This window comes from Eubalaena glacialis, chromosome 12 (genome assembly GCF_028564815.1).
Source record: "Eubalaena glacialis isolate mEubGla1 chromosome 12, mEubGla1.1.hap2.+ XY, whole genome shotgun sequence".
In the NCBI taxonomy this organism is placed as follows: Eukaryota; Metazoa; Chordata; class Mammalia; order Artiodactyla; family Balaenidae; genus Eubalaena; species Eubalaena glacialis.
The window spans coordinates 21,144,749-21,166,454 of record NC_083727.1 but is presented as its reverse complement, the minus strand read 5'-3'; the positions used below and the strand labels follow the sequence as shown (position 1 = coordinate 21,166,454).

Sequence of the window (21,706 nt, the reverse complement as noted above, 5' to 3'; positions counted from 1 at the left end):
AACTGATGAACCGAATTTAAAAATTTGCTTAATTTTAATTAATTTGAATTTAGTTAGCCACATGTGGGTACAGTAAGGCAACAAGATGTGTGAGTTGGGGCTTCCTGAGTACAAGTTGATTCATTTAATCTCATTTCCCTTTTCTACAGGGTTAATAACAGTTCTTTATTTACTCATACAGCATCATGTGCCCAGCAGGGTATCAAATAGAGAGGGAATCAAAGAGAGCTTATATGAAAATAGCAAGTGTTAACAAAGAAGTGGAAAATTTGGAACCCCTGTGCATTGCTGTATGAATGTAAAGCAGTGCAGCTGCTGTGAAAAATAGTATAATGATCCCACAAAAAAATAGAATTACCATACGATCCAGCAATTCCATTTCTGGGTATATACCCCAGAAAAAGGAAAGCAGACACTGAAAGAGGACTATTATTCAGTCTTAAAAAGGAAGAAGATTCTGACACATGCTATAACATGAATAAACTTTGAAGCCATTATGCTGAGGGAAGTAAGCCAGTTATAAAAGGACAAATATTGTATGATTCTACTTATTTGAGCTATCTAGAGTAGTCAAATTCACAGAGACAGAAAGTAGAATGGTGGTTGCCAGGGGCTGGGGAGACAGGGAATGAGGAGTTAGTGTTTAATGGGTACAGAATTGTCAGTTGGGAAGATGAAAAAGTTCTGGAAATGGATGGTGATGGTTGCACAACGATGTGAATGTACTTAATGCAACTGAACTTCACATTTTAAAATGACTACAATGGTAAATTTTATGTCACATGTATTTTAATCACAATTTTTAAAAGATAGGTTAAACACATGTCCTCAGGTAATCTGAAAACTAGCACAGAAAAGAGAAATGGCAGTTGGTGATGAAAACATGGTGTAGGGATATAAAATGACTATTTATAGATGACCTTCCAACCCCAAGATTCAATGCGTTTATGAGCCCTTCAGATGAGGGATGGCAGTAGTAAACAAGATGATGTCCACAGTATACAGGGGATGAGCCTTTATGTGGTAGCTATGCCCCTCTTCAAGCGCTGGCCCTGCTTTATCTGGGCTTTGCCCTAAAGTACTCACGGCTCAAAAAATCTAGACTGGAGGTGAGAGCCAACATCTCCAGAAAAATATCTAAAACACAGAAGACCTAGCTGGGGGCCTGGCTGGGGTGGTCAGGTCAATTGCAGAGAACCCCTAGAACACGCCATTATCCATATCTGCACCCTTGCGTAGTCCACTGTCTCAAACCCAACTTGTATTTTTTCCAACTGAATCTCTCTAACCTGCTAACTGCAGCAATTTCTTGACACCCTGGAACTTCCAATCCATTAACCTAATATCTTTTTATTTGGCCTCATCACTATCATTCATGTCCTCTCTTCTCTCGTTAGTCGGTTTAGATGCCATGGTCCTTCATTATAATCATTCTCTTGCATAGACACTCAACACTCTTGTCCCTGTCTCCTCTATCATATTCACCTGGCAGCTCCAAACTCTGGTTATATCTGGACCTCTGTCTAGTTTTATGCGCCCAAGCAGGCAAATGAGGCTCGTGAAAACACACAACTATACCAGCTGGCCTCCCTTTATATTCATGATCCCGGGCTTCAAATGAACCCTTAGTACTATTCAACAATCTGACTATATTTTCAAAGTCCATTTACTCTCTCCCTGTCCCGAGACGCTACTTCCTACTTTCTCCTCTCTTCTCAAACTTCCTCTTACTCCTCACTCTCAGCCGATGGTCTTGCTTCTTCATTGATGATACATATTCCTGTCTCCACATTTACCTGCTTCTGTGCCCATACATTCTGCCTCCCCCTCTGCCATCAGGGAAGAACCCTATCTTCCCCACTAAACCCCAGCTTTCCATCTGTGCGCTGGGTCCCATCTCGGCTCATCTACTCAAGAGCATTGCTCTGGCAATTATCTCTTTTCTCTTCTGCATTGTCACTTTTTCCTTCCCTTCTGGCTCATACCCATGAGCATACAAGTATGTATATCTTCTAACTAAAAAAAAAAAATTCTCCCTTGACTGTGCATTTCCTTCCAGCTACTGCCTCATTCCTCTGTCTCCACTTACTCTCCTTTTATTCTCTCTGGGCTCCAAGGAGTCTTTGGTCACCACACACCACCAAACTCTTCTCATCAAGTTCACCATTGACCTCCATATTTAGTTTTTGATCCTAGTTTTACCCATTTTAGCACCATTTGATAGAGTTGACCATTCTTGAAACATTTTTTCATTTGGCTTCTGGAACATTCTTTGTCAGTTTACCTCTTATCTCACTGATTATACCTTCTCATTCTCCTTTCTTGTTCTTCATCTTCCTGGCCTCTGAACTTTGGAGTGCCCCAGGACTCAGACTTCAGACATCTAAATTCTGTCTGCACATCATGTACGTGCTGAAGACTTCCAGATTGAACCCATCATCCCAAACTCACCGATCCAACTGCCTTCTTGACAACTTAACAACTCCAAACTTCAAGTGTCCAAAATGGAACTCTTTAGTCCCCACAAACCTCCCCTCCCCTCCCTCAACCTCCACAACTTGCTTCCCAGGCAGTCTTCCCCACCTCAGCATAAGGAACCTCTTTTCTTCTTGTTGCTCCAAGGAAAAACCTGCACTCATCCTTGACTCCTCTCTCTCTCTCTCTCTCACCCCACCCAATTAGTCAGCCAGTCCTGTCAGCCCCTCCTTGGGAACATATCCGGAACCTGCCCATTCTCACCAGCTCCACTGCCATGGTGTTGCGTCAGTCAGGGTTTTCCTGAGAAAGAGAACAAATAGGAGATATATCTATATCTATATTGAGAGATTGAACTGTATTATAAGGAACTGGCTCATGTAATTATGGAGTCTGAGAAGTCCCAAGGTCTGCAGGTGGCAAGCTGGAGACCCAGAAAAGTTGGTGGTATAATTCTAGCCTGAGTCTGAGGGCCTGAGAAGCAGGAGAGTAAATGGCCTGAGTTCCAGTTTGAGGTCAAGTCTGAAGTCAGGAGAAAACTGATGTCCTAGCTCGAAGACAGTCAGGCCTAGGGAGAACAAATTCTCCCTTATCCTGCCTTTTGTTCTATTCAGGCCTTCAACAGATGAGATGAGGCCCACCCACACTGGGGAGGACAATCTGCTTTACTCAGTCTATGGATTCAAATGCTAATCTCATCTAGAAACACCCTCACAAACATACCCAGAATAATGTTTAACCAAATACCTGGGCAACCCAGGCCTAGTCAAGTTGACATGTAAAATTAACCATCACAGCTTCCTAACTGGCTGGTCTACTTCCATTCTTGTCCCTTAATCTATCCTCAACACAACAGTGGGCTGAAAAAAAAAAAGCCACATCAGGTCATACCTCTGTTAAAATTTTTTCAATGTCTTCCCTTCTCCATAGAAGTAAAATTTAAAAACTATCATGACCACCAAGGCCTTACATGCTCTATTCCCCACCCCAGTTCCACCACCTATCACTCTTCCCTCATTCGTTCTGTCCCACCCACACTGATATTACTCCAAGAAGCCAAGCATGCTCCTGCCTCAGGGCCTTTACATCTGCAGATCCCTTGGCTTGAAATGGTCTTAACCCAAATATCTACATTGTTTCCCCCCTCAACGGTTTTATCTTAGAGGCCTTTGCAATCAACCTATTTTCTTCAGTTTATTGTAGTACCCCTTCATCTCTCTTACTTTGCTTTACTTTTAAAATAAACTTTTTTAGAATGGTTTTAGATTTACAGAAAAATTACAAAGATAATATAGGGAGTTTCCATAACCCTCATTCCCATTTTTCCCTATTATCACCATTGTACAATTAGTATGGTACATCATCACAACTCATGAACCAGTCTTGATACTTTGCTACTAACGAAAGTCCATACTTTATTCAGATTTCCTTAGTTTTTACTTAGAGGCCTGTTTCTGTCCCAGGATCCCATCCAGGACACCACATACATTTAGCTGTCAGGTTTCCTTAGGATCCTCTAGGCTGTGGCAGTTTTTCAGACTTCCCTTGTTTTGTTATGACATTCACAGCTTTGAGAAATATTGGTCAGGTATTTTGTAGGATGTCCCACTATTGGAATTTGCCTGATGTTTTTCTTATGACAAGACTGGGGTTATGGGTTTTTGGGAGGAAGATCACAGAGGTAAAGTGCCATTTTCATCACATCATATCAGGAGCACACACTATCAATATGATTTATGACTGTTAACGTCCACCTTGATCACCTGGCTGAGGCAGTGTTTTTCAGATGTCCCCATTGTAAAGCTACTCTTTTCCCGCCTTTTCCATATCGTACTTCTGGGGAGAAAGTCACTATGAGCAGCTTGTACTTAAGGAGTGGGAAGTGAGGCTTCTACTCCTTGAGGGTGGAGTATCTGCACAAGTTATTAGGAATTCTTCTGAAGGAGAGCCTATCTCTTCACCACTTACGTATCCAACCATTTATTGCTATGGACTCATGGCGGGGGATGTTGTTTTGGGGTTTTTTGTTTGTTTCTACTTCAGGTTGTAATCTAATACTACTTCATTTTGTTGTTCAAGTGGCTCCTCCTTTGGCTTTGGGAGCTCTTTCTGTTGGCTCCTGCATTTCTTTGACATTCCCCATCAATGTAGGTCTTTTTTTCACCCCCCTTTCCGAGCACTTTCTAACTTTTCAGCCTCAGCCTTATTTTTCAAGATACCACTAACCTCACATGATAAACACTTTATCTGTTCATCTTTCCTCACCGGAATGCCGGGTCCTTGAGGGCAATGTCTTGGCGGTGCTTTTGGCCACGCAGTATCCTCAGCACTTGTGCGGACGCTAGGTTAGTATCGAGCGAACGAATGAATGAATGAACCGGGCTGGCGTTTAAAGCTCACTGGAAAGGGCTGAATCCAGGTGGGTTCTGGGAAGGCGGTGCTCAGCCTCGGGGGGACCCGCAGCCTCCTCGCCTGCCGCCGACAGGGTCGCGCGGCAGGTGCAGAGCCGGCCGGAGCCCCTCGCAGTCACCCCAACACTCAGAACCGTGCGGGAAACGCACCTGCACGGCCCGCAAACGTCACCAGCGCAGGGGGGATCCCGGCGGAAAGTCCCGCGCCTTTGGGCCACGCCCCCGGCGCTGGGGGGCGCCAAGGAGGAGGGGGCTAGGAAACGGGGTGACGTGCCTCGGGCGGCGCGCTCCGCGGCTCTCCGCTCCTCCGCCCAGAGCATCGGGGGGCGCACAGGAGGGGGAGGAAGCGGTAGCGGGTCCGCCGGGGTCCCAGTGGTCAGGAGCGCCCTGGCTGCTGGCGGGGCGGGGTGGGGTGGGGCGGGGCGCGCGGGGAGCCGACGCCGCCGTCCGTGGGCGGGGCCTGGTCCCCTACCGTGGGAGCTTCCGACACCCGGGGGGCCGGGCCGGCGCCCAGATGCGGCGGCGGCGGCGGCGGCGGTGGCACGGAGCTGGGGCGGTCGCAGAGGAGCCGCTGGAGGCGCCGGGAGCCCATCCGCCAGGAGTCGCGCCACAGGTTTCCATCCCCGCCCGGCGCCCAGCGCGGCACGGGCGCCCACTGGAGAGGGCTTCTCGGTTCGCACGCGCGGCGCCGTTCCTGGTTTGTGTTTCTCCCCGTGGGTCTCTTTTTCTCTCGTTCACCGCCCCTAGGAGCGAGGACGCGCCCCACTAGGCTGTGCGCTGAGAGCTGCGGCACGACTCGCTTGGTCGGGGACACGAGGGATGCCTTTGGGGGGATGTCGGGTCTCTTGCCGCCTCTCGGCACGTCGGGGAACACGGCATTTGGGTTCCTAATACCGAGTGGAGTGATTGCTTTTTCTCCCAGTGGACAAGGGACTGCGCATTTAGGGCTTCATAGAAATGATTTCAGAGATAACCTGTTGTAGGCTTCCCTTATGCAGTATCCACCCAAGACTACTTTTGTTTTTGAGTCGAAAGGCTGATTTTTTTAAATTAGTGGAGGCATTACTTCGGTTTGATCATCTGTTCACTTCCTATTAGGTTGCACTTTCTCAAAAATACCAGAATGGGGACTTCTTGACTTGAACTTGGCAGTATGACTCAGGAGCCAAGAAATACGGAGAAGTTGATACCGCCTTGAAATAGTTCCTTCCAAGCCCACATAAGACTGTTTTCTTTTTAGAAGAATGGGGACAACAGGTAGTGGCAGCGCCTAGAAGCACCACACCGTCCCGAGAGGGAATTCTATCTAGACTCGGCTCATAGTAGCCGAGGTCTGTATTACTTCCTGTGGTTCTCACGCACTTGTTTAAGCCGTTTCTCAGCAAAGGGAGTTGTTATTTCCACACGGGTAATCCAAAAATGAGTCACAGCGCTGCTCTCTTAATTGTGAGACTTTGTTAATGAACTTTTGAAAAGTGAGGTTTGCTCTGGCTGTATTTAAAATAAGATTAAGATGTGAAATGCAGGCGCTGCTAACTGGGGCTGGTGGTATAGGAAGTAACAGTTTAAAGTTTTGTTTCCAAGAGCACCTGTTGTTACAGCATACCAGCTAGGGTCAGTAGACTGATGTAAGATAACCATTAAAATCATGTGCTTTGCCACAGAGGCCCAAGAGAAAATTAATTTCATTATTCAATAACTGGTTTGTTATTACTTTCATTGGGATGGTGTTGTAGAAGTATGTCACATTACGTAGTGATTGTATGTCACTCTGAATCAAGATATTTTGGACAGTTTGTCTTTAGTAAATTAGTGCCACATGAAGAGTTCTGAAGATGGTGGATACCAGTTGGAGCTAAGAAATTAAAATGTTGACGCTGATACGTCTGTTGCAGCTGGTTAGCAGCTCTTAGGAAGGGATACAATAGAGAAGTGGACAACATCTCTGTTGGAGCTGAGTTGAGCTGAATTAAGCCCAGCAGACAGTCATTGGGCACCTTCTCTGTGCCAGTCTCTTTACCGAGCTCTGGTTATACAGTTGAGAATAAGACAGGATCTTGCTGACAAGGGCCCTAAAGACTGGTGTAGAAGGCTGGCAAATCCACTGGAAAATCTAATAGAAGATGAGTGCAATGACAAATCTATGCCCACAGTAGAGCCTCTGTCCCAATATGACTGAAGTTCTTGCAGATCTGGGATTTTCAATGAAGTGCGTCATCATTGCTGGAAGAACGAGGAAGGTTTTGGGTTTAATCATCTACTTGTCTTTGTAGGCAGTCTGTTGAGCTTATTCGTCAGCGTTTCATTCAATAAGTGATTTAAAAATATATTAATTAGAAAGGCGTGATTTTTAGAGATTCTGAATTGACTATATTTCATATTATCTAATAACCATGTAAAAATAAGTCTAGCCTGTTATTACCCCTAGGCAATCACAGGCATTTTTAAGTGACTGATTAATGGCATATAACGTTATAACTCCATATTGAAGCAACTTTCTGATCACTGTTTTTATAGTTCAAATCAACCTTTTCTAATGCATTATAGCTGTATGACTCAAAATGAGTAAATCCACTGTTGGGACTGGAATCTGCTGAGGTGCTTTTGGACCTGATACCAGAATATATTCAATTTCTCCAATTCCATAAGCTATCCAACTAGTGAGGGAAACAGTGGTAAATTGGAGACAACTTTACCTGAATTTCCATACTTTATTTCTCTCTCAAGAGCCTCAACATTACTTTTTCTATGAGAAACGGTTGAGTGTGATCTTCATCATTGTACTCTCTGAACTTGGCACAGGCTTCTGTCATGATAAGTGTTAGGAAGTAAGTATTAATTAAATAATGAAGCTTAATGTAAGAGGAGGAGTCATCAGCGGATGGAGGGCTAGACCACCCAGCAGAAGGATCAGCCTGTTTGGGGGTGGACACCAGCTGGGGAGGGGCCTGGAGAGACAGGCTGGGCCAGGTCACGAAGGTCCGTACGTCATGTAGGAGCTCTCAGTTTATCCTGTAAAGGACTTTAATCAATCGAATGATATTGTCAGATACCTGTTTTAAAAAGACAACTTAGAATCAAGAGAGAGAATAGATTGGATGAGAGTGGCACTGGCCTCAGGGAGACACAGAGGAGATTGTTGTAATATTCAAGATGAGAAATTAAAGAAGGCTTGAGTCAAGTAGTGACAGTGAAGAATGGAAAAGAGGGAAGGAGCTGACAGATGTTTAGTAGGTGGAACCTGGCCACAGAACCCAGAAGTGGGCAATGAGGGAGGGGGAGGAGGTTAGGATGACTCCCACGTTTCTAGTTAACGACTAAGGTAGGAACATAAATGGAAGAGTTGGTTTGATTTCAAGGATAATGAGGAGCTCACACAGTGTTTGGCATATAGTCAGTACTCATGAAAAATTTTTGAATACTCATAATAGCTAAAATTTATTGAGTGCGTATTATGTTCTAGGCACTATTCTAGGCTCATTACGTGAATCAAGTCTTTTACTCCTTATTGCAATTCTGTGAGATAGGTACTATAGTTAACTACTTTTCACTGGTGAAGGAAGTGCAGTGTTAGTAATTGTCAGAGCCAGGAAATTGATCCCAAGCATCAGGCTCCAGACCTTGCTTTCTTTTAAAAATTTTTTTGATGTGATTTTTATTTTATACTAGAGTTGATTTACAATTTTGTGTTAGTTTCAGGTGTACAGCAGAGTGATTCAGTTATACATATACATGTATCGATTCTTTTTCAGATTCTTTTCCCATATAGGTTATTACATAATATTGAGTAGAGTTCCCTGTGCTATACAGTAGGTCCTTGTTGATTATCTATTTTATATATAGTAGTGTGTATATGTTAATCCCAAACTCCCAATTTATCCCTCCTCCTCACCTTTCCCCTTTGCAGACCTTGCATTCTTAACCACTCTGCTCTGATACGGTGTCTTTATGAATGAATGAGTGAATGAATGAATGAATGATGTTTTGGACACTGTGGTGAACTCAAAGTAGAGTCACTCTCCTGATCCTGACAATTCTCCCTCAACGAGGAATAGCCCAATCAATACATGAGACGGGGCTCCCTCTGGTCCTATTGTGCTGTGGCACCCCTCTCCCCCCCACCTTCACCCCAAGAAATACCTGTTTGGTCTAGGAATAAACCTAGAATAATCAGAACATTTCTTCTGGGAATTTAAAACATTTTAATGGAGTGACTGAAGGTTCCCACAGCTTCCACACAACTGTCCTCAGAGTTGCCTCAGTTTAGCGCTTTGTGTTTCTTAGATGCACTCAATATTTTGTTGCTAAGATCTGTAGTATCGCTCCCATGGGGAAGCAGAAAGGCTGGCCAGGGGGTATTACTCTACAGAGCAGAGTCTGGTGGTAGAAGATTTACTAACAGATGCAGGCAGGTCCATAACAACTCCAGATCTTATACTCCTGGTTTATAATCTGCCTTCTGGGGCCTATTTTGTTCTGGTTTTACCCCGAAGCAGGTACTTACCAGCCCCTCCTGCTTCTAACTTCCAGAATCTTGGTAAGTGAAGCTGGTCCTGCTGTGTCCCCTGTTTTCTTGATTTTTGCTGAGCAAAATGATTCAGGTTTCCTGGTTCGGGCCCTCATTTCTATTTTCAGGTCGATTCCTTTGGTCCTGACAAAGATTTTTTTGACTAACAACCCGACCTCCCCCCCTAAAAAAAAAAAAAATCTGACCCCAACTCTTCACTATTCTCATCATTTCATGATTCAGCCTACCTTGGCATGGAATAATTCTCTGAGTTTTCTTCAGCAAGCACGGTCTAATTCTCTTTTTCCTCAGGGGCCTCTACTTTGGACCATGTAAGGATTATAGACGTTGAATTAATGTTGTACCTAAACGAATCAGCAAACTCACTGAAAGTCTGAAGTTTTAAAATGTTCAAATATCTAAAACTTGAAGTTTTGAAATGTTTTCTCCACATACAAACAAAATGTTTCATTCAGCATTTCTTTAGCTTTACCAGGAAATCTAGACATTTATTATATGAGACTGACATGAAGCCTTCCGGGATGATCCAGCCCACATGTTTACCCCTTGGTCTAAATTCCTCTATGCCTGCCTGTAATTCATTCAGTGCTCAGAGAACAATAAAGGGAAGGGTTTTGGTTAATATTTCATGTGGGTTTGTCTGGCCTCCTCATTTTGACTGTGGTTTCCCTGAGAGCGGAGAATTGCCAGAGTTAGGGGCTCTGGTAGGTCTCTAAGCCTCCTCCAAGTGCTAACCATTCTGTGACTTTTGCTGATAATGAAACCGTCTGTCAGGGTAAGTCATTTGCTGGTCACTCCTCTGAGTCTGTGGATACCAGACGTTATCTGTGTATCTCATTCAAGTTCTTTGTAAGGGTCAATAATTTGGTAATTTTTAGTAGGGAGAAGTTTTAGGATTGGTAATTTCCAGTTATCTTTCTTGAGCTAATTAAATGTTTTCAGTTAGTGTACTTTTTTTTTCTTTTTAGTGGATACGGTATCAAGGTAATCCAGAAATAAGAAGTTGCTTAGAAAAGTGTTCCCCATTTTGTATACCCAATTGTTTTACTTGTTTCGCTATTCAAAGATATAAAATGACATTTCATTGCTCATTGCATAACTTTTTGGGTAATCATGTGAATTCCGACTTTTCAGAGTAGTGGAAATAACTCTACTGCTATCTTCATATGGAAAAAGAGTGAACAAGGATTGTTCTCACTTCTGTTTCAGTTTCAGGGTTGCAGCAATGCATGTCTCACCTCCTGGGTTTTTTGTTTTTTTTAAATTTTCTATTATGTGCCTGGGTGTATTGACTAGTGACACAAATCTTTTAATTTCAGATAAAGTCAGGCACAGTATGTAAGCTGAATTGTATAATATTAGTAGATATCCCACTTTTTCCTCCCCCCTTCCCTGATTATCACATGGTAAGCCAACATATAGTGATGTCAGCTGACAAGACTGTACAGTTCTTCATTACTTACAAAGTACTCTCATGGATATTTTCTCCTTTAATTCTCATAAAAGCCTGGCAAAACAGATATAATAAGTATTATTACTGTTGTTGTCTGTATTCAAATTCTATAGATGAGGAAGGAGACCCTGGGAGAGATGAAGGGACCACCCAACGTTACCCAAGAAGTAAGGTGCAGAGGCCCAGTACGCTGTGCTCTCACTACTTGACTAAAAGAGGCAAGTCCAGTACCTTAGGTCAGATTTCCTGGAAACAAACTCTGAGATTTGCACACAAGAAATTTATTGGGAGGTGCCCTCGGAATAACACTTGGCAGGGAGGGAGGACAGCAGAATTATGCAGGGGAGAAATTAACTGCAGTGCATGTACAGTGGTGGTCTCAACGGTGGGGAACTTTGGAGGTGGGATGGCCCTTCAGAATCGTTCTGCCACCAGGAAGCAAGGGAGCTGGTCACTGTATCCCCAACATCATGTGGCCTGCATTCAGGCAGAAAGTGTATTCTTGGACAGAGCAACTCCCTTTAGTCAAGGGCAATTCCTGGAGCTGTGAACCTTCCACAACCAATGTTCCTGGCAGCCGGGGGAACAAGGGCCTTGGTCGTGAAGGGATCTGAGTATCACATCATCCACTACATTTCTCTGGAAGACAGCGTTCTCCTCTACGAGGGCCTCGCCGTTTCTTTCTAACCCAGATCATTGCCCTGATGAGTGAAGCCCAGAAAGCTGGCATTTTGTCCAAGGCCCTTAAGGATTTCAAATAGCTAACCAGAGAGCAAGAAGACAGTAGCCTTAACCCTGGGAAGATTAGGAGTAGAAGAGCCAGGTAAGGGTAGGCTAGGATGAGTGGGGCGGGGTGCATAGTAGAGAACGCTAAGCCAACACCCAGGCTGTCCAGACCACCGGCAGAAGTGCTGGTCTTCGCTGCAGTTCAAGGCTTTACCCTTGTTAAATGGTAAACAATTTTGTGATATTTAGCTACATTTTCTCTCTCTTCTCTCCATCCTCCCCTTTCCCTTTTTAATAAGCCTTTGACAGGCCCCAAACTGGTCCAGTGAATCTCAGTATGTAGCCTGTAGGTTATAAGATCAGAATTGCCTGAGATATTTTAAAACATCCTCTATGAACAAACAAACAACAACAAAAAGAAAACAGAAAGGGAAGTCCAGGCCAACATTCAAGATCTACTAGAACAGAATCTTTAAAAGTGGAGCCCATGAATTGACATTTTCAACACATTTTCCCCAGATGATTTTGATCCATGCTATAGTTTAAGAACCATTGCCCTGAACCATTATGCCCTTGAGGGTGACCAAGCCTATTGGAATTTTTCAGATTAGCAAGAAGCCATGGGAACTGTGGAACAGAGGAGCACCTGAGCCTTAATCCCAGCAGGCTTGATATAGTGATATTCACCCCTTGTCTTTCATAGCATATTCCTGGTGTGGCCAATGGAGAGCCTGGCCCAAATTCCTTGGCTGGCTTCGGACTAGGATTGCTGGAGAGAGAGAGATGTTTCTGGCTTGGCTTTTTACTATCTTGATAACTGGGGGAGAGATGTCAAATTCCTGGAATAGTTGTAGATAAAAGTAGGTGGGGGGGGGGAAGCAGTGAATTTATAGGAATCAGTAAACTTTCTACGAGAATAAGATTTTCCAGAAAAATCTTATGCCAGATGAAACTTTGAGGTGCTGTCTTAAAGCTTTAAATGACTATCTAATAGGATGAGACAGATAACTATGTCAGGAAAATATATTATCTGATTCATTGAAATAGGGAATAATTATTTTTCTTCAAAAGGAAAAGCACTGAATTTGAGTGAGGTCATTGTAGGAAATGTTAGTCACCTAAAGAATAATCTGGTAAAACTCCTAGCACATATTGATATGTTTGGTTCACTCCTGCAGCACCAAATTGCTCTAGTTCCTATACCTTCAATGCTTTATGACTTTGCTCAGGTTGTCCCTGCCTGGTCCCTTCCCCTTCTCCTTGCCCAGCTAACCCCTGTTAAACCGTTTAGAATCAGCTCAGACATCACCTTCTCTAGGAAGCCTTCCCTTCCCCTTATCCAGTTGAGTTCACCATTTTCTACTGAGCTCAGAAAGTAAACCCATATATCCCCTTATTATTACATTTTTTATCATTATCCTCCCTACCAGCCTGTGAGCACCTTGAGGGCAATGACTGTCTTCTTCATCTTGGTGTACAAGACACCTACCCTCATCAAAAATGATTGAAAGAAAGAATCAGTCTAGCAAGCACAGTTATTCAACAGATATTTATTGAGGCTCTTCTATTAGCTGGACACTTTGGGGTGCATGGCAAACACAGTAAGTACAGCCCTTGACCCCATGGAGCTTATTGGCAAGCAAAGAAGACAAGCAATGAAACAATTAACAATAGAATATGATGAATATTAGGAAAGAGGAGGTATCAGAAAGTGTGAGATCATGGAGTCAGGAACGCAGCTTAATCTAAGGTCAGAGAAATTGTCCCACTCTTACGAAACACAATTTATATAAAAATAGAAGCTATGAGCCTGGCTTTGGTTATAAGACAAGGGACCTCTTTTTAAACAAAGGAAGATCTTTTGGTCTGTCTAGTTCAAAATTGACCAATCCTTCACATGCATGTGTGTGGGTGTGGTGTGTGTGTATAGTATGTGAGTGCACACACTGGCAAAGAGAGAACAAGAAAATGACTCCTTCATTTATTGAATAAAATAGATGCTAAGAAACAGAGAAAGAAGTTTCTGTGTGTCTCTTTCAATGTGCCATTGCTAGAAGCTAATTTGTTAATATTTTAATATGTAATATACAGTAAAATGATGTAAACTTAAAGCTCTGAGAATCATGAGTTTATACTACAGCTTTTTAAGAGTTAATTTTAAGAATCTGATGATTATGGCCTAGGAGGGTGCTTGACAGATTTGCCTTTGGGTCTTATTATAGACCAAGGTTGGAGAACCTTTGCTTAGAGGTCAGTGTCTTCTCTGACTTCTCATCTTTCCACTTCACTTTCTCGGCTCTGCTGAGAGAGGATGCAGCACTGGTGTTGCAGTTGGTAGCCTCTTCCTGGCTTAGCAGCTCAACTCATGCTAATTCCCCAATGGATGCTAATACCATCCATTGGGGAATTCCCTGGGAGTCCAGTGGTTAGGACTTGGCACTTTCACTGCCAAAGCCCAGGTTCAGTCCCTGGTTCAAAAAAAGAAAGAAAGAATACCATCCATTTGGCTGATTGCAGGGAAGGGAGGATTAAGTCATTATGGAGCAGCATTTACTAGATGTAGATGGAGGTGTAGAATGCTCTGCTGTATCTCATTTAAGTCAACGTAAACATATCTACACCATCCAGCATCTCAAAACAACGTTGATACTAAAAACTGGAATTAAAGACTATAGTGCAAGTGAAAATATAACTCAGACTTGAAGTGTGAATTTTAAGTGAATGGACATGTGATGTCCTATGATGACCATTTGCAATGTTTTCTCACATCTTTACTTCCATGCTTTGGCATATTCCTTGGTATTGCAAGTATAACTCAATTCATGTTCTAATTTTTTTCTTGCTTTTACTATAAATACTGTATATAGGGAGTATATGAATGGTGAGGAAATAATTCTAAACATTTGTTCTTACACTTTCTATTTTGCATAGTTCGAGCTTGGTTTATTGCTGCAGTGTAGGTGGGTGATGAGTTTAACCACTGTGAATCCAATTGAATACTTTTGTAAATTAGTTCAACTTTTATGTTTTCATTGAGAATGAGAATTTTTTAATAAAAAGCTATGGTGGTGGACTGTAATATTTTTCTCCTTTTGGAAATGTAGAACTCTTTAGAGAATGAAGCTTATCCCTTAAAGAGTCAAAACTATAGTAGTGTCAACTCATCTGAAAAGATTAACAGTTCGTAGAAGAAAATTCCATGTAGTCAGCATAATTTTGTTGTTGTTTAATTAGAAAATTTCTCAAGGTATTAATTGCCCTTTGCTGAAACTTAGAATGCCACGAACATTTTCTCCCTTCTGTTGACATCTAGATACCTACACCTACCACTGACAGCAGCATAAACACAATAAGTATTTTCAATTTTATTCTTTCCATCTAGTAACTAAAGCATCGATAAACATTGTATTTTGATTTTTTCCCCCTCATTTTTGTCTAAGTTAATAAGTCTAAATTAGTATCTTATTTTTAATTTGTATTTATTTGCTAAAGAGCAGATACTATCATTTCATATTTTTATTGAGAATATTTTACCTCCTGTGATTGTCTTTCTGTATATTTTCCTCAATATATTTTGTCATGTTATTTTCTTATCAGTTGAGGTTGTCTATTCACATAATTTTGTGTACCTACCTAATGTCTATTATGTTTTGTGCAAATATTTTCTTCCAATCTCTTGCTTTAATTTTTAATATTTATTATTCTTTTTTGTTGCATAGACATTTCAAATTTTATATAATCAGATTTGGTTGTCTTTTTCTTTGAGAGTTCTTCCACAACCTCAAATCCCATAGAAAGTTATTATCCCAGAGTACTGATAAATATTCCACTTTATTTTCTATTAATACTTCTGTTACTGATGTTTGCATTTTTAATTCTTTGATGTTCTTGAGGTATATTATGGGGTCTTCGGTAAGGATTAGAGAGAAATACATTCTTGCTAGTCAATTACATCACTCTAGTTGCTTAAATTTTTTCCTCCCCTATTATTTTTTGATGGCTGCTTCTTCATAAACTAACATTTTATATATAATTGGTCTATTTCTCCATGTTTTATTTGTGTCCATTTATCTAATTTTCAGGTTGGCAAAAGTATCACGCTTTTCATTATTGTCTTATAATAGGTGTTAATATCTGCTAGGGCTTCCCCCGCTTCACCAGTGCTGTGTTCTTTTCAATTTCTAAAAAAATTAATTATTTATTATTTGAGCTTTATTTTAGGATCACTTTCTTTTTCAGATTTTTTTTAACCCTGGCAGGAATTTTGGATTTAGTTCAGTCAAAATATTAACTTGAGGAGAGTTTCAGATTCCACTTATAAATGTGTATAAGTGTTAATTCTAAAGCAGAACCTGTAAAGAGATGTTTACATGAGAAAGAGAGAGAGAAAGAAGTGAGCAGACAAGACGGAGGATTCCTAAAGAGTTCCTGCTTAGCGCCAAGCCAAACTCATACATCACACCATTGCCCTTTGGATTAGTGTTTTCGATACCTAGAAAGCCTTTTTTCTTCCTTCCTGCTTTCTTCCCTCCCACCCTCCTTTTCTCCGTCTCTTCCTGCCCTCCCTCTTTCCTCTTTCTCTCTCTAGTTTTTAGTTTCATCAAACTTACTCATACATAATTAGAGTCAACTAGTTCCATAAAACATTTAATGAAAAATAAAAGTCTAATGACAAAAAGTCTGTTTAATTTCCCCCTTCCGAAAGGCAGCTACTTTCGACTATTTTTGCTGTTTCTTTTAGTATTTATATTCATGTCTCTAAATAACATGCTTCTGTTACTATTTCTTGATTGTTTTTTGTTTTGTTTTAGGCATGACCTATTGCCTGCTCTGTATGGAAGATGGTGTTTTAGCTCATTTTCACACCTCTTTTCCCCAGACACGCACCCTTTCTGTCCCCTCCTCCCATCCTCCCAACACAATTCCATTATAATTTGTTAGATCAGTATTCCATGATTGTATTTTTATGATTATGAAAATGCTAATCACAGCTGAGCCATGTACTATATTATGATTACTTTCCTGTAACTACATAATGTTTTTTCTGGAAGTTAATTGGTTTTTATTGTTGTTGTTAGTTTCATTTACACTCACAACCTACTCAACCCCAAATTGTCTAAATCTCTGCTCAAGCAATTTTGACCCATCAGGAATTCTATCAGTTTCATTTTTCTGAAGAAATCTCTCCTGCCACCTACTCACCTAATCTAGACAGATATCTTTTCAGCCAGGTTCATAGTTATCATCTTAGAGTTTCCCTTTGCCATCATCCTGGAATGCCTTTGCCTCTCTCCTCTGTTAGAACTCATGTTAGGATTCTTTATTTTGTATCTTTTCTGCTTCACTTCCTTATTTCCTGAGAAAGAGAACATAGATATAAAAAATTTTGGGACTTTGTAAATCTGAAAATGTCTTTATTCTACTCTCACATTTGATTGATGGTTTGACTGAATTCTGGGTTGAAAATACATCTTCCTCAAAAGTTTAAAAGGCATTTTTCCATTAGTTTTTTTTTAAATAAATTTTTATTTATTTTTATTTTTGGCTGTGTTGGGTCTTCATTGCTGAGCGCGGGCTTTCTCTAGTTGCGGCAAGCGGGGGCTACTCTTTGTCGTGGTGCGCGGACTTCTTATTGCGGTGGCTTCTCTTGTTGCCGAGCACGGGCTCTAGGCATGCAGGCTTCAGTAGTTGTGGCTCGCGGGCTCAGCAGCTGTGGCTTGTGGGCTCTAGAGCGCAGGCTCAGTAGTTGTGGTGCACGGGCCCAGCTGCTCCGCGGCATGTGGGATCCTCCCAGACCAGGGCTCGAACCTGTGTCCCCTGCATTGGCAGGTGGATTCTTAACCACCGTGCCACCAGGGAAGTCCCATGTTCCGTTAGTTTTAAGTGTTTTGACCTTTAATGTTTTGTAGGTGATCTGTTTCTCTCTCTCTCTCCTTGTATAATGTCCTCTCTCTGCAATTCCTATTATTTGGAATTTGAACTTAAAGGATTGGGACCCTAAATTCCTCATCTTTTCTGTTATTTTTTACTTCTTTTTCTTTCTTTCTACTTTATGGAAAACGGTCTTCCGTTCTCCTGCCTATAGGACATAGGTCAGTGTGCTCGATGGTAGGTGAACAGAGGGCTTGGAGGTCCAACATTCCCTATAAAAACATTCACTTAATCCTCCTCTCTCCAGGTGGGTATCTCTAACTCAGTCTAGATTCAGAGTCTAGCCTTGCTCCTCTCCTGCCAGGGTAGGACAGGGGATGGTGGATACACTCACTTGTTAAAAAGGCTTCTAACCAAACATATTTGTTGTTACCCTGCCACCATCACCTCCTTTTCCGTAAGTACTCAGCCTTCAATTCTGGTTCCTGAGCCTTTGAGTACTTACTTATGGTGTAATCATTTCTTGGCCTTCTCCACTCTTTGCTTAGGATTCAACTTTCTTGTATCTGCTGGGCTAGTTGTCACTTGCCCATTTGCTTTACGACTTCCAAAATTTTGTTGCTACTCTCTTCTGTGTTGTTCTTTACCACATTGGTGTATGCCTTTTCAAAAGTTCCTTTAGTGCAATTTTGGAAGGGAACAAAAGTAATGTTTAATTTGCCATTTTACCCAGAATGTAGGTCTTCTTTAAACATACAAGTGTGTTTTCTGGATTGAGTAGTATATTAAGCTACTAGCACGTAAGAACAGATACATTCATCAAAATAGCTATTTACTGCCTTAAAAAAGTAGAGGATGGAACATAGGATTGGGATGTTTAAGTGGGCAAGCTTTTTCTTTAATTTTTTTTTAATTAATTAATTTTTTGGCTGTGTTAGGTCTTCATTGCTGCGCCCAGGCTTTCTCTAGTTGCGTCGAGCAGGGGCTACTCTTCGTTGTGGTGCGTGGGCTTCTCATTACAGTGGCTTCTCTTGTTGTGGAGCACGGGCTCTAGAGTGCAGGCTCAGTAGTTGTGGCTTGTGGGCTTAGTTGCTCCGCAGCATGTGAGGTCTTCCCGGACCAGGGCTCGAACCCTTGTCCCCTGCACTGGCAGGCGGATTCTTAACCACTGCGCCACCAGGGAAGTCCCAAGTTTTTTGTTTTTTTGTTTTTTTAAATATGTATTTATTTATTTGGCTGCGCTGGGTCTTAGTTGCAGCATGCGGGATCTTTTAGTTGTGGCATGCAGGATCTAGTTCCCTGACCAGGGATTGAACCCAGGTCCCCTGCATTGGGAGCTCGGATTCTGAGCCACTGGACCACCAGGGAAGTCCCTAAGTGGGCAAGTTTTGAATTTGGATAGGGATTGGGAGGGGTGAGTTATCTCTGGTTGCAGGGCAGGATGACGTGGCCATAGTGGAGTTTCTTTGGGCCAGGACAGACTAAGGGCAGTAAAGTTAAAAGTGAGTAGCTCTCATTTACAAATTTTCCTGTTGATAGTTACGGAGAGTGTGTATGTTTACCAACATGAGTAAAACCATAAGTATCATGTGAGAAAATACTTGCCTTTGTTGAGAATTCAGTCACTGTGTCTCAGGCACCTTACTGAGCACCCCTGGAGATTGATAGTGTTTATCTTCATGTCATAGATGACACCAGTTATTGAAATTAAGAAAAATTTTGTAATTACACAGAAAACTGAAGATGTATTTCCCTCATTAACTTCATAGTTATGTCTTTAAATTGTTGAGAATGAGCAAGTTGCATAAGTTTAGTTTCAGCTATACCTGTATTTTAAATATTTCAAAAGTCTTATTTCACCTTTTTGAAATTTTCATTTATTTCTTAAAAAATGCTTTCTATAAGCATTTTTTGCTTGTCTAAAAAATATATTTTTAAAGGACCGAGACCATGACTCTTTTGCTCACTGAGTTAACCTCATCCCCTCATATTTCCTGGCACATAGTACAATAGATACTCACAAAATACCTGTTGAATAAACACATGAAAGTGTCTGTCCCAGTAGCTTGTGCAGGCATATGTGTCCTGAAGATGTGCACAAGAACATTAACTCACATAGTCTATTTCATGAATATGACTTAGAAGCTAGTTCACACAGTGCCCAACTTGATTTATCTAACAAGATGCCATGATTTCTACACTCTTGAATATATTTTAGTCAATACAATTGAGATTTAAAAAAAAAATGTTAAAATCTGATTACAGTATAATGAATGCTCAACAGAAAAATGAAAGGTATGATATTTAAAATTGTATGTGTTTCGTGGTTGCTGGTAATTATTCTACATAGATATTGATAGTTTGTTCATGAGAGAACAAATAAAGTTATTCTTTAGCTATAGAATTTTCTGCAGTTTTGGTCGGATAGGAGGTTATCCCCTGATTCCAATTATGAACGTTACCAATTACTACTGCAAAGATGCAGCATCTCTTTAATACAAAATAGAAGCTCAGATATAAGGGAAATTTAAAATTCTGTTAATATTAAAAGATCTGTAAGATTATATTTTTGGTGTTGATGCTATATTAGTAATAAACAACACAACTGCTATGTGGAACAGTTTATATTGGTGTAAATGTATAAGAAATTTGGTCAGCTTCTTTTTAGTTTGTTAGTTTTGTTTTCAAAAAGTTGTTATTTGTCTTCTTTGATAAGTGTAATGTGAGATATTCCCTTTAAATTTCATTATGGTAAATGAGTTTGTTTCCTTGGACAGCTTGTATACAGTAAATGCAAGGCATTTAACTCATACTTTGCTGAGGTTCTGAGTGAATATAGGGCATTAATATTCTGTCACTTGAGTTAAGTAATAATATAGAAACTGATATTAGAATAGTTGTTGGGTTTTACGGGATCATTTAAAATCACTTGGTCTGCACATGTTTCTTAAGGAGTAGTACTTGTAGTATTTTAAATAAACTACCTGGTGAAATAAACTGATTATGAGTGGCAACTGTGCAAAATAATAACTCCTAACACCATGTTTGTAAACGACGTTTAAATTTACAGAGTGCCTTTAGATACATTATCTACCTCATTTACTGATCAAAAAAGAAACCCTTATGAGATAGGCAGTGTCATTACCAATTTACAGATGGAGAAACTGACACTCAGAGATATGAAATGTCTCGCTCTACTTTATACAGCTAGAGAAGGAAACGGGGAGCAGTCCTCTGACACCCAGGGGAGCGCTCTTTCTCGCACGCGCCACATTTGTTTTCAGGACTCAAGTCAGTTAGCTGATGAGCAAGACTTCTTCCCAGTATGTTCCTGGAAAGCAAAACAAACACCGCTCCCCCACTAGCAACAAAACCTCATGGGGTGGGGAATGGGGCTTACCTTTGTGAGACGTCTATGAGGGAGATGTTCGAAGGACGTTTACTGAATTTAAATTGTTCATCTGTTCCCACAAGAAAGCCTAGCCACTGACTTTGCAACCCTGAGTCCTCAGACTGGTTTAGGCACCTCAAGACTCAGTCTCCCAAGTGTGTGGAATTGGAGTAACCGCTTTGGGATTGTTAAGTGTGAAAGTAAAACATAAGGATTCTCTCTCTTTTTTTAAGAATTTCCTTTCCCTTTCCAGGTTGCCCTCGGTGTTCCTTTTTACCTGATACCACCTGCACGAAAATGTTGGTGGTGGAAAGTATAGTGGTACCTGCCCTATAGCCCTGCATCCCTGAGGGGTCCCCTGGCAGGAAGAAACCCAGAGAACTCTTGCAGTTTACCAGAAAAATATTCCATAGTTCACAGTATGAGGGTCAGTTCTTCTGGATGCTGTCTCTTAAGAATTCACAACTTTCTAGATTAGAAAAGAGTCTGGAAGAATATGTACTAGCCTTTTATCATTGGTTATTTTATAGTTATTATATATAGTGGTATTAAATGATGAGAAATGTTTACTTTCCATGTAAAACAATTCTGTCGTTGGATTATTTCTTCTTCTTTTCAAAGAGCAAGGGTTGCATTCATACTCAGAAAAAAAGAAATTTTTACAAAAAAAGAGTTGGAAAAAAAAGTTATTGAAAACCTTAAACAATCTGGTGACTCACAGGGATTAGTGTTCACTTATGATTATGAGATGAGTAACAAACTGTTAGTAATAAACTGTTAGCAGTATATCAACAAATGCACTATTTATACCAATAGTTACTGAATCTGCATTCGTTTTTTGAGTGAATTAA

At 41.1% G+C, this 21,706-nt stretch overlaps 1 protein-coding gene across 2 annotated transcripts in view; it reads left to right on the top strand.

The window, feature by feature from the left end:
• Positions 1-5,393: 5,393 nt before the first annotated feature.
• The window catches only part of STX11 (syntaxin 11), a 35,672-nt gene continuing 19,359 nt past the window's right edge, over positions 5,394-21,706 (top strand). Inside the window, exon 1 of one of the 2 annotated variants that reach the window (XM_061207354.1) lies at positions 5,394-5,599. In XM_061207354.1, the coding sequence (XP_061063337.1) occupies positions 5,401-5,599 (199 nt within the window). In that variant the 5' untranslated portion in view covers positions 5,394-5,400. The remainder of the gene's footprint in view (positions 5,600-21,706) is intronic. The other variant, XM_061207355.1, reaches the window with a different exon arrangement.